Below are 21,806 nucleotides of genomic sequence, written 5' to 3' on the forward strand. Positions count from 1 at the left end.
ACAATGGCATCTGTCCTGCAGGTGTTTATGGATGTCTTTATTATTTTAAGAGACCTACAGTGACCCCCACCCCACCTCCACCCTACCTGCTACTGTAGATATGACAGCACAGCAGTTACGATGCCTTTTAAGAGACTTGAGATGACTTCACAGCTCGACTTACAATTGAATACTTCAGTGATCAGGCATGGTATAGCTCCTGTCTTTGCTGGAGTACACATAAATTATGCCTGAGAACACCTTTTAAGTGGATGCTGGCACGGTGCCAAGTAGAGTGTACTCAGGTCCAGATCTGTGTCTCTGAGTGAAACCACTGGTGGTCATTGTGTTAATGATGAGAAAACACAATGACACCCTGGGGGCGGATCATCAGACTTTAAACAGGTTTTAAACGTTAGAGCTGAGCTCAGACTATATTTTTGTCTGTTACTATGGTTGATCTCCCAGATTAGGTCCTCTTAGCCATAAATTCCTGCCGTGACTTGACTGACAGAAATGACGGACTGCATGGAGGTAGGCAATCGGCCATTTCATTATGACTGCTGTGATGATGTTGGAGGAAGAGGGGCGGGGCTAGATGACATCTAGATGGAAGATTGTAAACAAACTTACTGTACTTTACTATATTTGCTTGTCTATCTATTTATGATTTGCTAACTTGATGCTAATGATAGCAGTTCCTGGTTGCTGAGGTTTCTCATCAACATTTTACTTATCTAATCAGCCCAGTGTTCATTTTGGTAGCTATTTTTAATTTCAGTCTTAGTCTTTAGATGAAATTTCTTTTAATTTTAGTCACATTTTAGTCATTTCTATCCTTTTAAGTTTAAGTCTAGTTTTAGTCGATGAAAACTAAAGACATTTTAGTCTAGTTTTAGTCCATTAAAAAGTCCTCACATTCTAGTCTTTACTTTCAGTCCAAGCATTTATTTACTCACCTAAATCTGGTACCAAATCATGGTAGTGTGTCCTCTGCACCCTGCCAAACCTGGGGTCCCTGCTTTCTACAGCTGAGAGGCAGAATAACTACAGCTGCATTGTTTTTTGACAGATTAACCCACAGTGGAGAAATATCACAGATTTTGAATGTCCGACAAAAACTACATTATATTTTAGTCTAGTTTTAGTCATTTTGATGAAAACTAAACTTAGTTTTTGTCAGTTTTATTCATCACAGATCTGTTTTTGTTTTAGTCTAGTTGTTGTCATGGAAAAAAAGGCTGTCGATGAATAGTTTTATTCATAGTTTTAGTCAACGAATTTAACACTGAATCAGTCAAGGTCAAAGCATGGATGTGAAATTAACCTGGTGTGCCAGACTGGCCGTTTTAAATGGTCATTGCATGGATATATTTCACATTCATCTGGGAAAGCTTGCTATCAAGGCATTTGAGAAGGGCAGGACTCCACGAAGATTGAAGAATGTTCTGTCCTTCACACTCCTCATGGACCAAAACAAAACATGTAGCACGCATGTGCAACTCTGCAACAAACCTACTCCTAAAATGCTGCTATGGTTTAGGAGCCGCGGTTTATGATGTGGATTGAACGCCGTGGCCAGTCGGGAGAAGACTTAAAACATCTTCTCCACCAAGAGGAGCTTACAGTGTGTCTATTTGCTCTTGTTTTGATAAAGAAATGTGGTCCAGTTCTGATTAAACTACCACTATACCAATGCCACAGCGGAGCTGACAGCTCTACCAGCACCCATTGTATACAGACCCACCCTACACCCTGTAACTCTTGAAAACTATTGCTGAAGCAGGTCAGCAGAAGGGTGGAAACATCTTTTCTGTTATGAAATGCTTTCAGTGCTGTTTCTTGCTCTTTATTGTCAAAAGAAATGTGGTCCAGTTGTGACAACAGTGCCGCCATACTCCACCACGAGTAACATGGAAGTTGCTGTTGGCTCACAGTACAATTAAACCCCTGCCACAGCTACCATCTCGTTCTCCTCAAATGATGCTGATTGGTCTGGTTTGCCTCAAACTTTGCAGACGAGAGCTTTGCAAGATGGATTTGCCTGATGGCAGACATGAAGTCTGGTCAATCCATCGGCTTTGCAAGCTTATATTATATTCCATATTAAGATCAACATCATGCACAAGAATTGTGCACATTTAACAACATCATATTTGCTTCTACCAGTGTAAGACCTAGGCCTTCAGAGTTGAAATAATGTTTGCACACAAACCAGATAAGTAGATTTTTTAAAGGCTTATTGGGAACAGGATAGCCTACTTACATCCATTTAGTCTAACTGAATCAAAAAAAGGAAACATCAATTGCTGGATCAATATTTTTGTTTTACTGAGGAAGTTTCCACATTAGCATCAGAGAGAGCGTGTGTTGTGGGAAGCGCTCTGAAACCCGGCCCATGTTAAAGAACAAGCAGGGAGCTGAAACAGGACTCCTCCTTGTGTATTAGAGTAATTAGAAGTTCTTCCTGCAGGGGAGCCCGGGCCTAAATATTTAATCTGCCGGGAGCTGTGGCAAAACATGTCATGCCGCCTGCGTCTTTTGTGTCCGCTACACACAGTCCACGGTGGAGGAGCAGCTGGTAAGGAGCTTTGTGTTGGAAAATGGATGAGGATCGCGTAGGGCTGCGTGTTTGCCCGACAGGCTTGTAGGAGACAATGTGGAGCATGTCTGCACTGTAGTATGGAAGTGTAGATGTGTGTCAGCGATAAGGTAGAATTTTGTGCAGCGTGGAAACAGCAGCTGAGTGTGTACGTGTGAGCAGCAGACAGAGGCTGGAGCTGTTTTGATCAGAGAAAAGAGAGATGGAGATAAAAAGGCTCTCATCCGAGCAGAGAGGTAGCAGCGAGGCTCTGCGGGGAGGGAAGAGACCCAGGCTGACAGAGAGATGAAAAACAGGCTGGTTCTATGAGGCGGGGGCACAGCCAGTTTTTGGCTGAACACTGGTAATCGCAGATGGATTTTTTTTCTTTAATGCTCACTTTTATCTTCTCCCTCTTTCTTCCTTCTTTTGTTACAGATATGTGTCACAAAGATGTCCACACGCAGCTGCCAGGGAACAGACTCGGTCATCAAGCCCCTGGACACCATCCCTGAGGACAAGAAGGTGAGAGTGCAGCGCACGCAGAGCGGCTTCGACCCGTTTGAGAAGCCTGCCAGCCAGGTGAAGAGGGTCCACTCTGAGAACAATGCCTGCATCAACGCCAAGAGCTCGTCCGCCGGCAAGGAGTCGCCAAAACTGCGCCGACACTCCAGCCCTAGTTCTGTGAGTAATCCTTTCACAAGGAATCAAAGAAGAACCTTTATCTTTATGCTTGTAGCCTTAGTATTTTAACTTCGCTGTCACTGACTGAACACCTGATGATGAAGTGTCACGGCAGTGCCACAGCTGAAAGCAGAAATCCACATATGAATGCAGAATCTGTTGCTACTTTTTAAAACTGGGTACCAGAGTGAACAAATCTATTAATACCTACTGTTCCGTCTTTCCTGAAATGATTAGCCCGCTTAACCTGCGTGCACAAGCCCAGTGGCTGATTGCATGATTGTGTTCATTTCTTCTGCTCTTCTACTAACACTATGAGCAACAGATGGTCGTGGAGAACAGCATACGCCACGTGTTCTTAGATCCAATGCCGAGTGCAACCAGGACAGCAGTCAGGAGAACGTTTGAGGTTAGAGGAAAGTTTAAGGTGTGCTTGATCCATGATCTTCTCTGTTTCTGGTGTATTTCGAAGGCAGCATTGCAGCGCCACTTACACGCCTGGCATATACAGTCATGGGCGAAAGTATTGGCATCCCTTGGAATTTTTCCAGAAAATACACCATTTCTCCCAGGAATTGTTGCAATTGCAAATGCTTTTGGTATACACACGTTCATTTCCTTTATGTGCATTGGAACAACACAAAAAATCCAAAGGAAAAAGACAACATTGACATAATTTTACACAAAACCCAAAAAATGGGCTGGACAAAATTGTTGGCACCCTCAACTTAATATTTGGTTGCACACCCTTGGGAAAAAAATAAATGAAACCAATCACTTCCTATAATCATCAACAAGCTTCTTACACCTCTCAATGGAATTTTGGACCACTATTCTTTTGCAAACTGCTCCAGGTCTCTCAGATTTGAAGGGTGCCTTCTTGCAACAGCAATTTTGAGATCTCTCCATATGTGTTCAATGGGATTTCGACCTGGGCTCATTGCTGGCCACTTCAGAACTCTCCAGCGCTTTGTTTCTTGGTGCTTTTTGAGGTGTGTTTGGGGTCATTGTTCTGCTGGAACACCCATGACCTCTGACACAGATCCAGCTTTCTGGCACTAGGCCTACATTGTGGCCCAAAATTTTTTGATAGTCTCCAGATTTCATGATTCCTTGCACACAGTCAAGGCATCCAGTGCCAGAGGCAGCAAAACAACCCCAAAACATCCTTGAACCTCCACCATGTTTGACTGTAGGTACTGTGTTCTTTTCTTTGTAGAACTGATTCCATTTTCTGTAAACAATAGAATAACTTTCTTTTCCAAAACGCTCTACCTTAGTCTCATCTGTCCACAAAATGTTCTCCCAGAAGGATTGAGGCTTACTCGGGTACATTTTTACAAACTCCAGTCTGGCTTTTTTATGTCTCTTTGTCAGCAGTGGGGTTCTCCTCGGTCTCCTGCCATAGCGCTTCATCTCATTAAGATGACCACGTATGGTCCCAGCTGACACTTTTGCACCCTGAGTCTGCAGAACAGCCTGAATTTGTGTGGAAGTTGACTGAGGATGTTTTTCCACCATTCCAACTATCCTGCGTTGCATTCTTTTGTCAGTTTTTCTCTTCCGTCCACGTCCAGGGAGATTAGCCACAGTTCCATGGGTTATAAACTTCTTGATTATATTACACACAGTGGACAAAGGAATTTCAAGATCTCTGGAGATGGTCTTGTAACCTTGAGATTGTTCATATTTTTGCACAATTTTGCTTCGTAAGTCCTCAGACAGTTCTGGACTTCTCTTTCTCTTCTCCATGCTTGGTGTGACACACACAGGCACACAACACAAAACACAAAAACATTTGTAATTGCAACGGTTTCTGGGAGAAATGGTGTATTTTCTGGAAAAATTCCAGAGTTCTGTTTCGTCCATGACTATAAACTACAGAATGGTTTCATGCTTATGCAGACATTTCTTGAAATGATGCCATGTTTACAGAAAACTTCTTTAAGAGAAGTAGATGGTGTGGACAAGACCAAATGTGATTTGGTTTTTAATTGTAGCCTAAGCAGTGGGACAAACTGGCTGAAATAAAATCTCCAAACCCATCAGCTTTCATGCTTTCCAGCACAATCCTGGCTACTGACATGGCTCATTGGACTGGTAAAAATGACCAGCAGATGGAAGAGGAGTCGGATTCTCCAGTTTCAGTTGTCAGGATATCAAATCTGTCACTGGGCTTTTGGTCAAAGAGACTAGATCATTGCAAAGACGGGTCCCTACAAGATCATGAGTGTTGTTTACATGCAGGTAAAGAAAGTTGAATTATAATGTAGGGATGAGAATGTTAGCAATGACAGCCTGAAGATCGATCCATTTGTCCCGTGTAGTATGTCACAGTAAACAAAAATCCCATCTAGCAGGTTTGATTTTTCTTCATGTTTTATATTTGCAAAAGTCTCGAGAGTGGAAGTGAAAGAATGATGTGGTTGGTGCTGTGGATGAAGCTTTGTGATGGAGAAAAAGTGTGTCAAGTTCTGACAACAGCATCCCTTCCTTTGTTGAGCAGAGCTGCATGATTTAGTATAATTTGCATTTGTGATTATACTGAACAATATTGTGATTGTGATTACAACATAATACATTCCAATCCTACAAAAGTTGGGGCGCTGTGTAAAATGTCAATGAAAACAGGATGCAATGGTTTTCAAATCTCTTACACACATATTTTTTTCACAATAGAGCACAATCAAGAGGTCAGATGTTGAAACTGAGACATACCGTTAACAATTTCAGAAAACATATAACATAGACATACCATTAGACATACCATTTCAGAAAAAAAATATTAGCTCTGTTGAATTTGATGGCAGCAATGCATCTCAAAAAAGTTGGGACAGAGCCATGCTTATTAATGTGTAGCAGCTTCTCTTCTTTTAACAACAGTCTATAAATGTCTGGGAAGTGAGGAGACCAGTGATTGAGTTTTGGGAGAGGAATGTTGTTCCATTCTTGTCGGATGTAGGATTCTAGCTGCTCAGCAGTGCTGGGTCTTCTTTGCTAGACTTTTCCTTTTATGATGCTCCAAATGTTCTCTCCTGGTGAAAGGTCTGGACTGCAGACAGGTCACATCAGAACCCAGACTCTTCTACAGTGTAGCCATGCTGTTGTGATGCATCTGGTGTATGGTTTGGCATTGTCCAGCTCACATGGTCAGGGCCTTCCCTGACAGAGACGTTTTCTCGATGTTGCGCTAAAACCTCTCTCTACTTTTCAGCATTGATAGTTCCTTTCCAGATGTGTATGCTGCCCATGCCATAGGCACGAATGCAACCCCATACCATCAGAGATGCAGGCTTTAGAACTGAGCCAGGATAACAAGCTGGATGGTTCCTGTCCTCTTTAGTCTGCAGGGCACAGCATCTATGGTTTCCAAAGGGAATTAAAGATTTTAATTTATCTGACCACAGAACAGCCTTCCATTTTGCCTCAGTCCATGTTAAATGAGCTTTGGTCCAGAGAAGATGGCGGTGTTTCTGGATCCTGTTCACATATAGCTCCTTCTCTCCATGATCCAGCTTTAACAGTTATTTGTTTATGGCACGGCCAATTCTGTTGACAGGCGATGATTTCTAGGAGTGTTCCTGAGCTCATGCAGTGATTTTCACCAAAGAATCATGCCTGTTTTTTAACGCAGTGCCGCTTGAGGGAGCATTAAAGATCATGAGCATCAAAAATTGAAACTTGTGCCTTGCAAGCAGAGATTTCTCCTGATTCTCTGAATCTGTTGATGATATTATGGGCTGCAGATGGTGCAGTATTAAGACTTAAAAACTATACAAATTTCTAGACTCAGTTTTTCATAGATTGGTGAACCTCTGCCCATTTTAACTTCTGAGAGACTCCTCCTCTCTAAAATTTTCCCTCAGTACTCAGTCATGTTACTGAGATGTTGCCAGTTAACCTGATACATTGCTAAATCCTCCTTCAGTTGTTCTTCTATTAACACCACTTCATTTTCTTGCCTGTAGTTGACCTGTCCCTATGTCTTTGAAATGTACTTTTGCCATCAAATTCAAATTGAGTTTATTTATTCATGAAAAGATAAATTTCAACATCTGATATACTGTCACAGCAAATGTTTTTTGTCAGCCCACAACGATATCAAAACCACTCGCCCCTGCAAGATTTACATTGCAGCCCTCTAGTCTTGACCTGAAGTGTATGTCACCCTGAGGTTGCCCACTTCTGTACGGTAGGTGGCGATATGCACCTGCACAAATTGGTTGCAAACCGCAGTTAAAAAAGATGTATAAGTCCTTGTATGGTAAATTGGCACAACATTTCAGGATTTTATAGAAAATCTGTACATATTTATAATTTTTGCATGGCACCAGTTTCGACCCCGGACACCCAAAATGTCTTCTGAGAGGATTCAAGGATAATTGGAGCAGTTGTGTGGCGTGAACATTGAGACAGACATACTAACACTCCATTAACTTCAGAAGTAAGATGGTCAAATGTCTCAGTTTCAACCTCTGATGTATGGAGCTATTATTGTTGCAAAAGTATTTGCAAATGTTGATTTCTGCATGCATTTGCAGATCTGTACATGCATTTGTGGATTTGTGCGCAGATCTTTGTATGCATTTGCAAATACTTTTGCAACAATAATAGCTCCATAATAATGTGGTGTTTATGTTCTACGGTGAATGAAATATGGGTTTAAGATATTTTACAATCATTGCATTCTTAAGATGGTGCCATGTGTTTAAGATCTTTTAGCCTACTTCACTTTGTCAGACAGGTTCTATTTCAGGGATTTAAGAGGTATGGCAGTAATCAGGCCTGGGAAAGTGAACACAGCTTTAAAAAAATGTAGATAACCACCGTCAATTCATGATTTAACAAGGGTCGCAATTACTTTATCACACAGGGCCTGGTAGGTTTGGATGGCTTTTTTTCCACTTAATTAAGGCAATCATCATTAAAAATGTGATGTAAGCAAGCAGCAACAAGATATGGGTGCAATTATGGCAGGAGACATTAGCGTGGATGCTGCTAAAGCATCAGTTTTATCAGAACTTGAAAACATTTCTTTGTTAAAAGAAGAACAAAGAACAGGAGTGAATTGTTTTCTTTTCAAAACCACAAACGTTGTGTACTGACATGTCTACAGTCGCCATGGTTCGCCTTATGCAGCTCTCTATGGAGTTTACATCGCATGTTTTGTTGCTCTGATTGGCCTGTAAAGATGTGACAGACAGAACGTTCATCCAATCACCCTCCGAGTTTTTTTTCAAGCCCCTGCCCTTTCCCAAACACCGTCTATGAGAGATTTACCAGATGGATGTGTGAAACACATCCATCTGGTGAGACTTGAAGAATAGTTTGACTGACTTAGGATAAGTTGTGACATTCAGTGGTTTCCACTCAGTTATAAGATTTGGAAAAATAGAGAATACTGGACACACTCGTCATCGCTGGTAGACATTTTGGTTACATAGTGATAGTAATGGTCATGTGCATGCACATAATGACAGCACAGAAGGCAGCGTTAATTCAACATGGTGGTCCAAGCTGAAGGTGCAAAGAAGAATATTGAAAATAACTATTGGCTTTAGTCCTTATGCTCTTTCTGGTTGTAATTTGCCATAAAAAAGGACCAAGCAGTGTTCCAACACTGGCACCATCCTCTCCAAAAAAGGCATAACTGCAGAGTAAAATCTGAGGCATCATCACCCCGTCCAGATTCCTGCACTGTACAGAATGTACATGGTGGAGACGGCGTGCTAGAATATCTGGCTGTGACACAGTGAGTCCTGGACGCTGCACAATCATGATGCCTGGCTTGTAATAATACCAGTGTGGTACTCCCCCAGAAATCAGAGCAAAATAATAAAAATCAGAGCGTGATGGCAGGAAAAGTCACTACAGCCACTGAGCTGGTGATGCAGGACTTGGTTGGAAGTCACCTCTTGCCTGAGTTGATAAACAGTGGGTGAGAAAGCAGTCAACAATTGAGCCTCCGTTGCCATGGAAACACAGCCTGGAGTTCTAGGATAAGATGGGAGTACAGATGGTTAATTTTTTTTCTTTTGCTCATAATAAGACTGTTGTAATATTTGTGGACGCTCATTATTCTGCATCAGACTGATATGGAATCAAGAAGCAGATTAACCAAAGGTCTGTAGAGGCCAAAAGTTCAAGTCCTGCTTAGATCGGTTCATTTAGAGGTGTGCTGGTAGCTGCAGTGGTTTTAGTTCATCTTCTGCATGAGAAATGTAGAGGTGACTACGAGTCTAATCATGCCTTAGCAATATTTATGCTGTCCATTCACCAAATGATTTTCCCAGAATCTCAAAGTCACTAATACATGTCCAAAGTTGAAATCAGAGATGCAACCAATACCAATATTTATATCGATATCATTGTTTAAGCAACCAGCTAATGTCCAACCTTTCATCCATCTTTGTCTGCTTCTCTGAGGTTAAGGTGCCTGCAGGTAAATTTAGTCAAACTAGACATCAAACCAGACATCCCTCTCCCCCAAGTTTCCCACTTCCTCCTTATTTAATCCCTCCAGCAAATTCTGGGTCTGCCCTGAGGTCCCTTTCCACTTGAGCGTGCCCTGATGACCTTCAGGGAGGCAACCAGAGGCATCAGATACCTGAAGCACCTTAACTGGATCCTTTTGTCGCAAAGGAGCAGAATCTCTTCTTTAATCCCTCTGGATGTCCGAGCTCCTCACCCTGTCTCTAAGAGTGAGCCCAGCCACTCTCCTGAAGAATCTCATTTCACCTGCTTGTATCCCTGATCTCATTCTTTCCATCATTACCCAAAACTCATGACCATAGGTGAGGGTTCGGAGGTAGATTGACCGGTAAATTGAAACATTTGCCTCCTGGTTCAGCTCCTTCTTCACAATGGTCCGGTAAAACGCCTGCAACTGCATCTGTCAGTCTCATGCTCCATTTTACCCCCACTTATGAACAAGACGACAAGAAACTTTGACTCCCTCACTTGGGGCAGACACTCACCTGGAACCTGCTGTTTTCCAGCAGAGGACTATGGCTTCACACTTGGAGGTGCTGACCCTCACCCATCTGCTTGGCACTCAGCTACAAACCTCCTCAGTGCCTGCTGGAGGTCCCCAGATGAGGAAAGCAACAGAACCACATCATCTGCAAAAAGCAGAGATGAAATTCTGAAGGCCACAAACTGAAACTGACTGCACCTTGTGATCTTGTCCATGAGAATTACACACATAATTGGTGATGAGGGGCAGCCCTAGCAGACGCTAACACACACTGGGAGCGTGTTCAACTTTGTCCTGAGAATGCGGACACAACTGTCACTTTGGTTATACAGCAGCCCCGGGACCCTAAATTCCTGCTAAGGCTGGGCAATTAATTGCACATTAGATTAAATCGCAATATGGCCTGCTGCAATTTACAAATCACAGAAGTTGCAATATCACTCTAACTTGAAATTTGTCAAAATAGTTGAATACATTCATTTTCTGCAGCAGCAGAGATTTTAGCACATCATGCAATTATTCAAGTTTTAATTTAAAAAAATGGTTTACAATAATCCTCCTTTTTATGTTTTATGTGTTTTGTTTTAGTCAGAATGAATGACATAAAAATGATAATCCCCTTTTAATAAAGCAGTGGGTATCAAATTTGCAATATGAGCAGAAATAACAAGTTCATTCTATCTAATACTGATGAAGTTTAGCATTAGTTTATACTCCCAGCTGCTATCAGCTTATAGCCAGCTTCACCTCCCCCACCTCAGCCACCTCCTTTATAGCTTAAAGCTTGTTGCACCCTCATATTCATATTCATGCCACTGTGGATAAATTGCTTCTTAATAATGTCTTTGTTTTAAATGCATATTGTCATTTATGTATCTATTCATTTAGGGGTTTCTAGCCATGCACTCCCTGAAAACTCAAAGCAAGCTGCTTGACTATCTCAGGGGCATCTTTGGAGTAGAGCCTTCTCCGCCAAGTTAAAATGTAGATCCATTTTGCAATAAAATATATGATGAGTGTTCCTGGTTGAATGTGGATTATAATATAGAATGATTAATTGCTTGAATTTGTTGAAAAACACATAAGTTCAGGAACCTAATAAGAATTGCATATTCAATAGCATTTGCAATATAGGGGAAAAAAATTACAATTAGATTATTTTTGCAAATCGTTCAACCCTAATTCCTGCAGAACCCTACATGACTATAACAAGCCTTCTCCAAGTCAACAAAACACACGTAGACCAGATGAGCAAACTCCCATGCTCCCCCAAGAAGCTCTGCAGGAGTAAAGAGCTGTTCCACTGTCCCATGGCCAGGCCAGAATCCTCACTGCTCCTCCTGTATGCGGGGTCTGACAGTCGGCAGGGGTCTCCTCTCCAGCAGCCTAGAGTGTTCTCAGTTAGTTAAGCTTTTGAAATGTAAAGACTGCAGACATTTTTTAGTCTTTAACTCTTCCCCACAGTAAACGGTCTAATGTGAAATGTATGAAGCTTATTTCTGCACAGTGCTTTGACCAGCATCAGCAGTCATTGAACAGAGCTGTGACAGTCAACAATCTGCTACATAGAAATAACAGACCTTAAAGAAGCTGAGTTGACCAATCAGAGTCAAGTTTTCAACCTAAATGTGCAATACATTGGATTTACTTTTAATGACAACTAAGCAGGGTTAATGTTGAATGTTCAGTAGGTTTTCAACATAATACTTCTAATATTAAATGACTGTATATTTGGTAGTCATATTATGCTCTGTTAGTATAAAGTGGTCAGGTATAGTACTTTTGTGGAATTACACTGTTATTGTTGAATGCTCTTCTTTGCTTTTACCTTTGGTGGCTCTTAAAATTTTACACTTCTAAAAGCCTTTAAGGCCTGAAATTGGCTCATTAGCTACATTAGGCTACATAATTATTACACAGTTAAGTTTTTTTTTTTTTTTTCCTAACCAACTCCCCCTCTACTCATGAAGATTAATCACTTTCAAAAATTTAAATTAAATGCCAGATTCAGTTAACATGCCACCCTGGTGTTTTGGATGTGAAAAAATGAGTTATTTTCAATGAAATACATGCAAAGTGTTTTATTTCTTCCTCATATTTAGAGGCTGGTATATGTCAGTGTTTGGCAACATTGATTATTATACATGATTGTTTTGGGCCCATAGTCAAAAAATAAATAAATGAAAAAAAAAAAAAAATACAAATCCGACACATTGTCTGTTAAGGTCTAAAATGGCTCATTTAATAAGTAATGTTGTATAATAATTATACATGCAATTTTTTAAGATCTTTTTGTTGTTAATCTTTTAAAACAACTCCCCCTCTAATCATAAAATTGTAATAATCATAACGTTCAAAAGATTTAACCCTTTAACTGCCAGGTTCTGTCACTGTGACCCCTTTGTTTAAATGAGGAAAAAAAGTGAAGAAAAAAAGTTATTTTCTATAAATTCAAAGTAGATTTTTTTTTCTTCCTGGTTAGTAATCTTTGGCAACACTGTTTCTTATGCATTAGAATTTTTCGCACAGTGTCAAATGTAAAACAAACAAACAAACAAACAAACAAACAAAAAAACAAAACAAAACAAAACAAAACAAAACAAAACAAAAAAAACATGCAAGGGAAATGTGCCATCTGGTGGAAAGTAGTAAAAATTACAATTTCAACAAAAATACTAAAAAATCAATATAACAAAAATAGAAAAAATATTGAAGTGCATTTTTTATGTTCTAATGGCTTAAGGATAAAGAAAAATTAAATTAAAATGGAAGTAAATTGTGTCCATTTTGGCTTTAAGGGTAAATGTGTTACTATTTTTGTACACAGTGCATTATAGACATTGGGTATAATATGGAATACATTTTTTCAAAATGCCATAAATATACATCAGATGGTCAAATATCATGCCAGGGGCTTGAAAACTCTTATAATGACAGTAAAATGAAATCACAAAATGTTCCAAAATGGCTCAAAGAGTACCTAACAGGTAAAATGCTGTCAAAGTGCCAAATAACATCATTGTTTTTCCTAACAAGCTTTTTTATGTCTTCTCCCTCTGAAACACATTTCCCATTCTTGTTTCAGGACTTAATTGAAGGCTGTTTACAAACAATGTGCTTTTCTTAATTATGTAAATGAGATTTTCAGGTTTTATACATATTTGGCTTCCCTTTTAATTCCGCTCCAAATTTGAAACGGCTAATGAATGTGAGCACAAATAGGATTTAATAAGTGTGATATGAGGCCTGACTGATTGGCTGCCAGCATCGCTGCGAGACACTAATGAACTGTGTCAGGAATGATTATGGAAATGTGTAAATTGTGCCTTTCATGGTGCTTTTGTTTAAGCAGCTCCAGCCTTTCAGATTTCTGACTCACATCTTCAGTGACAAAGAGGAACGGATATTTTTCTTTGTCAAACTGACATGGCTTGAACTTGTAGCTGCAAAGAGCCTTTATGTGATTTTGTGCTCATGTCAGCGCAGATCAAGGCTGACCATAACAAACTGTGATTTCAAGTCTGCAGGAAAGGATCCTTGAGGTTTATTTATTTATTTTTTTGTCATGTGCATTTGCAGCAAATCCCAGCAGAGTGAAATGAATTTGCTACATCATAAACCAGCAGAGCTATTATAAAAAGAAACTAGCAGTTGTATGCCTCTGGGAGGTGTCCAATTACTGGACAGTGTAAATGAGGAAGCAGGGCAGAAGAAAGCTGCTGTGTCCCGTGTTAGAATTGTCATTGAAAAGGGCAGACCATGAGGCCCAGTGACCCTGACCTACCTCCAAAATCTAAGCAGCTCTCTCTGGAGTCACTGTGGACATTGGTGCAAAGTCTGAAGGAAATCCTTCAAAATATTCTCGAGATGTCATGTGCACAAGCACAAGGGATGAACATGAGGCCAGAGGACCTTGACCTTTGACCTCCAAAATGTAATCAGCTCATCCTTATGCCAGGGCATATCATTATTTTACAGATTTTTAAATCTTTTTCAGAAAGTTTGTGTTGGTGATGACTTAATTCAATGAATACACAGGATGCATTGTTTGTTGCAAAATCAGTGACTGTGTTTCAAAATGCTGATCCTGACATTCATCAAAATGATTGTGTTTATGATTTCAGCCATGATTGGGCAGCCCAGTTGGGCAGTATAAAATATAATATTTAGTACGAGGTTTGGCTATTAAATAATGAGACTGCTCTTATAAGGATAAAACCTCGTGGTTCACAGTCACACCGACTGTTAAGATGGGTATCTATGCACATCTACTGTAAGTTTCCAATCAGTGACATCTTTAGTTCACTGCTAGCTAATGACTGAAGTGCACTGCTTTTGCTAAGGCGTCAGAATGCTTAGCTTAAAAGCAGAGATCATAATTTAGCCAAAAATAACTATATATATGTACAAAGTCCATTTCATGATGGTGGTATGCAGATTGAGGATCATCTTAGTTCTTAACTGCTCACATAATGTGCAAAAGCTGCAGCACATTATTGATCTTCACCCAGCAGATATAAGAGCTTCTGCTTGTTGTTCATGGTGGTGAAATGTTTTTGTTTGGTGGTGAAAAGTGGAAAGAACTTGTCTCTTCAGTCGTACAATGGGCCGGTCATTAGAGAGTGGAGCTCTCTTTGAGCCTCCTGTTGGCTGCAGCGGGTGCACAGTCTTTGTTATTTGGGGACCCATCTTTGTCGATGGTCCTGTCTCGATGGCGAGGTTGTGCTCACTGAGTCTGTACCTGGTCAAACATTTCCTCAGTAATGGATCACTCACAGTGCTTAACAAGGTTGAAGGATTTGCAAAAATAATCTAATTGCAATTTTTCCCCGATATTGCGATTAGGATTTATTAATTTATTGCGATTTAGATTTTTATGTTGTTCTCGTCTTGATTAAGAAAAAAATACACATAAAGAAGAAAAGAAGGACTTTTTAAAAAATCTAAAAAACAAACACTTGAATGTTTGCATAATGTGTAGAACATAAAATTTCTGCTGCTGCTGCAAAACAAAATTGAATTAAACTGGTATTTTTACAAACTTCAGGTTAAAGAAATATTTTACGGTCTGCAATTTGAAAATTGCTGCAGGCCACACTGCGACTGAATCTATTTTGCGATTAATCGCCCAGCAGTGCTTAAGAAATTTGCAACAGCATATTCCCTTTACGGGGACAAAAAGCATTCTAGTTTGTCCTATTTTTTGGTCGATTCTTGCCGATGAGTTGAAGAGTTTTGTTTTTGTTGTTGAATAGTTGGTTTAAGGGGGTTGGTTTTGTGTTTTAGGACTCTGCAGGTGAACAGAGGCTGTGTCTGAAATCACTCCCTATTCACTATACAGTGAATACACCATTTTGTAGTGGTGTCTGAATTCTGAGTGAGCATTGTTATTTACTATATAGTGCACTCATTCTATCCCACAATGCATTGTGAAAAGTAGTGAACAACTGATGCTTACTAGCTCAGCAATATTTACCATCATGCACAGTGGTTGCTGCTCTCAAACATGACAGACGAATGACAGGAGCACAGGAACAGATATAAAACTTTTTAAAATAGTTTTTGGTTTGTTGGTTTTAACCAAAGTATACAATCTTTAAGAAAATGTTAAGGATTGAAAATGAGGATTACAGGACATGAGACCATCATCTTTATGCAAAAATAAGTGATAATACACACAAAAATGTAGACTATTTTACCACTCAAGACACAACACTTTATTTCTATTAGTATTTTTATTTTTGTTTGAAATACGTTACTTTCAGTATCAGTTTTTAGTGAAATTCTACCGTTAATTCGATCCTCAGAAAATTTATGAGCCGTTGTTGCCAAACGTTTTAATTGTGGGACGGCGATGATGTCATTTCCTGCAGACGGAGGAGTGTCCAAAATCATTTTTGTGTTTTGCTCTTGAGTCCACTATCTAGTCCACTATATCCTGCTCACTATAGCGTGGATAGGGAGTAGGGAATGAGTGTGTGTTTTCAGACACAGGCAGAGTCCCTGTAGCAGCTGCCTGAGGGGGGCGCTCTCAGCAGGAGGTCAGGGCTTTGTTATGGAGCGTGTCAGGCTCACCTTCTTTTAGATGAGTATAAAATCTAAATACTCTCTTTTATGTTTATTTTGATGAGTTCTCTTAGTTCTTGTCCTAGTGTTCTGGTGGTTCCTGTATTTAAGGAATTTTTCAGCTCTTTGATCACAACAATGAAGAAGACCAGTCACCTTGCCTAATATAAAAATTTTAAGTGCTGACTTCTCAGTTTTCTCAGGCTTTTTAAACTTTTTTCCTGGATGTGTCTCTACTGTCAGCACTCAAAAGTAGCTCAACACTGTTTCTTTCCTGATTTGAACTGTTAAGAGCACAAAACTTTATTTTTTACTTCTCTGTGCAGAAATCTCTTCCTCACCTCCACCTGGAGTTCTTTACTGTGGTGTGGCATTGGCACCTGTATAGTTGAATGCCTTTTGCCTTTTATTACATTTAAATGATCTTTTCTCTCATATTTAACAGCCCTAACATGATAACGTTGTATCATATGAAGACAAAAGAAATCTTAGAAAGGTATCATCCTCTGATGTTTAGTCAAAGCTCAAGTTGACGTCTGTAGCTGTAATAAAAATGCTGAACGAGCTCTTTTTAAGCTATTGTGTGCTCTCAGCAGAAGTCAGTCTGGGGTAGAGTATCACTCTCCATCAGTTTTTTTGTCATGTTGTTTAACAAGAGTGGAGACTCTTTTTTAGAAGAATAATCTCTCAGTGAAAGTGTCACTCAAAGAAACTTCTAGCAGGCCTCCTGTATTTAAAGGATGGAGCTTATGAAGAAGAGTGTGCCATGCCTGTTGTTCCACTTCTTAACTGGGTTGAATTAAAAGACTGTGAACAGCCATTGGCCAAGTTTTTTTTTTAGGCCTAACCATTACAAAAAGCCTAAGGAAGTATTTTTCTTTCATTCAAGCACACATTTACATAACTAGCGTCCAGGTTAAAAATGTTTACTGCAGACTGTTTTAGACAGAAAAAAAGACTTCATATGTGGATGAAAAATGCATGAGCAGGGAATCTTTGTTTTCTAATCTCAGGCTCACGTCAAGCAAGGGAACATGATTCTCTGCAAGAGGCTGAGCAGGCCACCAGGAGAGGAATATCTTACTGAGCACTTTCACAGATAGAGTTACACTTCCTGCTGGATCCCAGGAGGACGTAATTTGTTTAGAGAAGCTCTCTGAATTCTGAGCTGATTTCAGCAGCAGAGGATGGCAGGGTAAACAATGTAGCAGAGAGGACAGTGCATGTGTTAAAGATTCTCTGGAGCTGTGTTGTGATGTTATAAACCGTGTTTCTTAAAGGTTGTCCTGGGTTTTAGGAAACATTAGAAGCTGGGATTTGCTTTGGGGATAAATTCAGAGTGAGTTAGCAGAGATGTGCATTCCTTACAGAGGGTTGTAGCTTTTGTTGCTGCTGCAAAGTTGAAAAATAGTTTATTTCTCTGTGTATTGAACTGCTTTATTTTGTGTAAACATAAGAGAACAGTAGCTAAGTCATAAAATAAAAGCTAGCATAAGAAAGGCCTATGGACACTGGGCAAGAGCATTTAAAGGAAGTAAGAAATATTTGAGCTAATTCAGTGCAGTGAGGGTGAAATGAATACATACAGGTTCATCTCAGTAAATTAGAATATCATCAAAAAGTTGATTTATTTTAGAAATTCAAATCAAAAAGGTAAGCCCATACATAGTAACAGAAAAAAATAGGAACTGCAACAGAACACTGCCTGATCAACAGGAGACTAAATGCTACCTACTGAGGTAGCATGGCAGTGGCGCGTACTGATGCAGCGGCCTGATGCTCCATCACTGTGGCAGGACAACAAAGACCTACACTCATACCAGAACTGACGTTCTGTGTTTAAGAGACTGTGTCTTTGACTATTGCAAAGAAAGCAGAGTTTGCATCTTTCCTGACAGAGATTCTCTGCAGAACGGGGCACTCAGAGACTGAGAGGAGGAGGACGCGGAGGCTGCACGACAGCTACAGTCAGGTGGGGAGGAGGCAGAGACGTTGTGTGCTAGAAGGCAGAAGCAGGGCAAAGGAGCCGGGCTGCAGGCTAGGCTAAGAGTGGCCCCACACAAACCTGCTGTATTGAACATCTTTCTCGCAAATGCTCGCTCCCTCACCAACAAGATGGACGACATAAGGCTGCAGATTTCTGATACCGCTTGGACAACTGTGTCTAGATAATAACAGAGACCTGGAAAACATCCCGGACCTTGTCATGGAGCTAGTAGACCACACCATATACAGAGTGGACCGGACACCTGACTCCAGTAAGACTAGAGGGTGTTGTTGGCTCTTTCCCCCCCCCCTCAAAGACAACAACCAGAGTCGTCTCCACTAGTGGGCCTCCAGGATCCTGATTGACCCCTCGCACCCTGGACACTGTCTGTTCAGCATCACCCACACCAACCTGCCGTACCAAGCATCTTGCTCGCGAATGCCTGCTCCCTTTCCAGCGGGATGGACAACGTGGGGCTGCAGATTTCTAACCACCACTTGGACGACTGTGTTTGCTGCTACAGAGGAGACTGCAAAATGAAATTTCGTTGTATTTTTACTATACAATGACAATAAACTATCTTTCTATCTATGTAGAGTCATTACTCACAGAGTGATACATTTCAAGTGTTAAATCTCCAAACACTACACAGGTTTCCTTAGCCTTTAAATGGTCTCTCAGTCTGGATCAGTAGCCTACACAATCATGGGGAAGACTGCTGACTGGACAGATGTCCAGAAGATGATCACTGACACCCTCCACAAGGAGGGTAAGACACAGAAGATCATTGCTAAAGAAGCTGGCTGGTCAGAGTGCCTTATCCAAGCACATTAAAGGAAAGTTAAATGGTCGGAAAAATGTGATAAAAAAGGTGCACCAGCATAAGGGATAACCACAGCCGTGAAACGAAGCCCATTCAAGAATTTGTGGGAGCTTCATGAGGACTGGACTGCAGCTGGAGTCAGTGTTTCAAGAGCCACCACGCACAGACAGATCCAGGACATGGACTACAACTGTCCCATTCTTTGTGTCAAGGCACTCTTGAACCAGAGACAACGTCAGAGGCTAAGGACATAAAAGACTGGACTGTTGTAGTCTCAGTGGTCCAAAGTCCTCTTTTCAGATGAAACAGCATTTTGCATTTCATTTGTAAATCAAAGTCTCAGATTCTGGAGGAAGAGAGGAGAGAATCAGAATCCTGGTTGCTTGAGTTCCAGTGTAAAGTCTCCACAGTCAGTGGTGGTTTGGGGGGCCATGTCATCTGCTGGTGTTGGTCCAGTCTTCTACCAGAAGTTTTAGAGCACTTCAAGCTTCCCTCTGCTGACCAGATAGTCTCTGCTATGTCATCTTAAATTGGTCTGCACACTCCAGAGGTTTTAAGCTTTGTCTTTTAAAGGTGCTATATGTTCTTATTATTATCATAACTAAATAAATGTCATCTCTCTCTCTCTACCAATCACACTTGCACAGAAACAACCCTAGTCTTTCTTCTTCACCCGCCTCTGTACTTTCAGGTGATTCCCTTGTTGAGTGTAATGGTTAGATGGTCGTCCTAGCTGTGGACATGAAGTCATACAAACTGAAATATAAAGTATTGATCTGACAGTTTTGATGACGCCACCCTGCATCATAGCTGTCTGCCCTGTGTAAGGCTAATTGGCTAATTCTGCTGATGGCCAGTCAGCGGCTCATGATGTCTGGTTCTGCCCCTCAGTGTGATTCAGAGCTTGAAAGGAAGCGGGTTATTCTGAGCATCATTAGAGTCATTAGACTTCAGATAAACTGCCTGTTTAGAATATTGATGGCAGGTAGAAATAGATCAATATGTCATGACATGTTTGCTCCTATGACCTTAAAGAGAAATGTCTGTACTTTGAAAATGCAGGACCAGCTCTTATGGATTTGTCTTCTGGATCTAAATGCTTTAAATAAAGAGGAAGTGCACCTGCACTTTGCATCTATCAGTGCACTGTTGACTTCATCAGTTGTCCTTTATAGCACTGTTAAAAAGTTTTTAACTTGTGTTAAAGCTAGCATTAGGATTCAGCCACTTCCACATCCCAACCAAATGCTGCAGATTTAAAGCCAAGCTAGTTTCTCCCTTTCTTTTTACCACTTCACCTCTCTCCATGTGGGCTGCTGAGAATGCTGAGAGTAAAAAAGTTATAAACTGGTGCTTAAATTAGGTCTTTTCTTAGGAAGAGTTCCCACATGAAGACTTCTAGAGCTTCCCTCTCCTCTTCCTCAGTGACATCCTGGCTCCCAGATGATGCAAGCAGAGAGATTTTAATATCTCACACAGACTCCTGATGTCTTCGGTGAAATCCTCTGAGAGTTTTACTCTTCTGGGTTTATAATTTCATCCTTTAATATCACCTTTCCTTATCTCTCTGTGTCTTTTTCCTCAGCCCACAAGCCCCAAGTTTGGAAAGGCAGATTCCTATGAGAAGCTGGAGAAACTGGGAGAAGGCTCATATGCTACAGTTTACAAAGGAAAGAGCAAGTAAGTATGGCATTTTCAACTTTATTTTTTTGCTCCAGACACACATACAGTCTTAGTCATCCACACAAAAATACCTCAGTCTGCCCCGTACCCCATAGCAACCCTCCTCAAACACCATCAGCTTCAGTGAACTTTATTCAGTGGTAAAAAAAACAGTACAGCAGAGGTAAATATAGAGAATTCATCTGTTTCCCTCCAGAATGATGCCACTCATGCACTTTTTTCATGCTAAACACATCAAATATTTACATGTTTGCTTTTAAAGATTAAATTTACAATGATGATTTTGACAGAAGGTTGGTTTTGTGTTGGGGTCCCAGGCCCAGATCTGAGTTCACTTGACCTTAAAGTCAAAAAAGATTGAATGGAAACAAACTGGTCTTTTCCTGTCGATTACTGTTGAGCATGTGCAACTCTCTAAAGAGATAGTATGAATGACAGATGACTCACTCCCAAGCATCTCAGCTTGAGAAAACAACATTTTACAAACACAATAACAACAGGCTGCATGAAAAGAGAAATCATCAACAATAAAATAAGTCGGGGATGGAAGTCATCATCAATTAGTGTTGTCAACGGCAACGAATCACTGTACAAGCTTAATCATGATGCATTCAGGGACAGTAAAAATACCAACAAACTGTTTAGTGAAATTTAGTGTTTTTGAAGTTGGGCCATATGAGGTACCAAGTAGTAGTAGTTACATTAGCCTCCAGTGATTTTATTAAGCATTGCTCCTTTAAGAAGGACTTGCTGGTTGTGCAGGAAGCTAGGCTTATACAGAGTAACAGATGGGAAAAGTTCCTGGAATTTGGGGCGTTTTTGATGATATCGGGCCACAACACTAACCTGGCTGGCACGTCAGATGGATTTGTTTCACACATCTCTTTGGTAAACCACTCATAGACGACGTTTGGGAAAGGGCAGAGCCTTTCAAAAAAATTTGGAGTGTGGTTGGATGAACGTTCTGTCTGTCACATCTTTACGGGCCAATCAGAGCAACAAAACACGTGACGCCATAGCCACCACA

At 40.6% G+C, this 21,806-nt stretch overlaps 1 protein-coding gene across 3 annotated transcripts in view; it reads left to right on the forward strand.

The window, feature by feature from the left end:
• The window catches only part of cdk14 (cyclin-dependent kinase 14), a 391,958-nt gene that overhangs the window by 134,623 nt on the left and 235,529 nt on the right, over positions 1-21,806 (forward strand). For 2 of the 3 annotated variants that reach the window (XM_041794334.1, XM_041794335.1), the window contains 2 exons: positions 2,999-3,244; positions 20,682-20,776. In XM_041794334.1, coding sequence (XP_041650268.1) covers positions 2,999-3,244; positions 20,682-20,776 — 341 coding nt within the window. Of the gene's footprint in view, positions 1-2,540; positions 2,561-2,998; positions 3,245-20,681; positions 20,777-21,806 lie in introns of those variants that run through there. The other variant, XM_041794336.1, reaches the window with a different exon arrangement.

This window comes from Cheilinus undulatus, linkage group 8, assembly GCF_018320785.1.
Source record: "Cheilinus undulatus linkage group 8, ASM1832078v1, whole genome shotgun sequence".
Classification (NCBI taxonomy): Eukaryota; Metazoa; Chordata; class Actinopteri; order Labriformes; family Labridae; genus Cheilinus; species Cheilinus undulatus.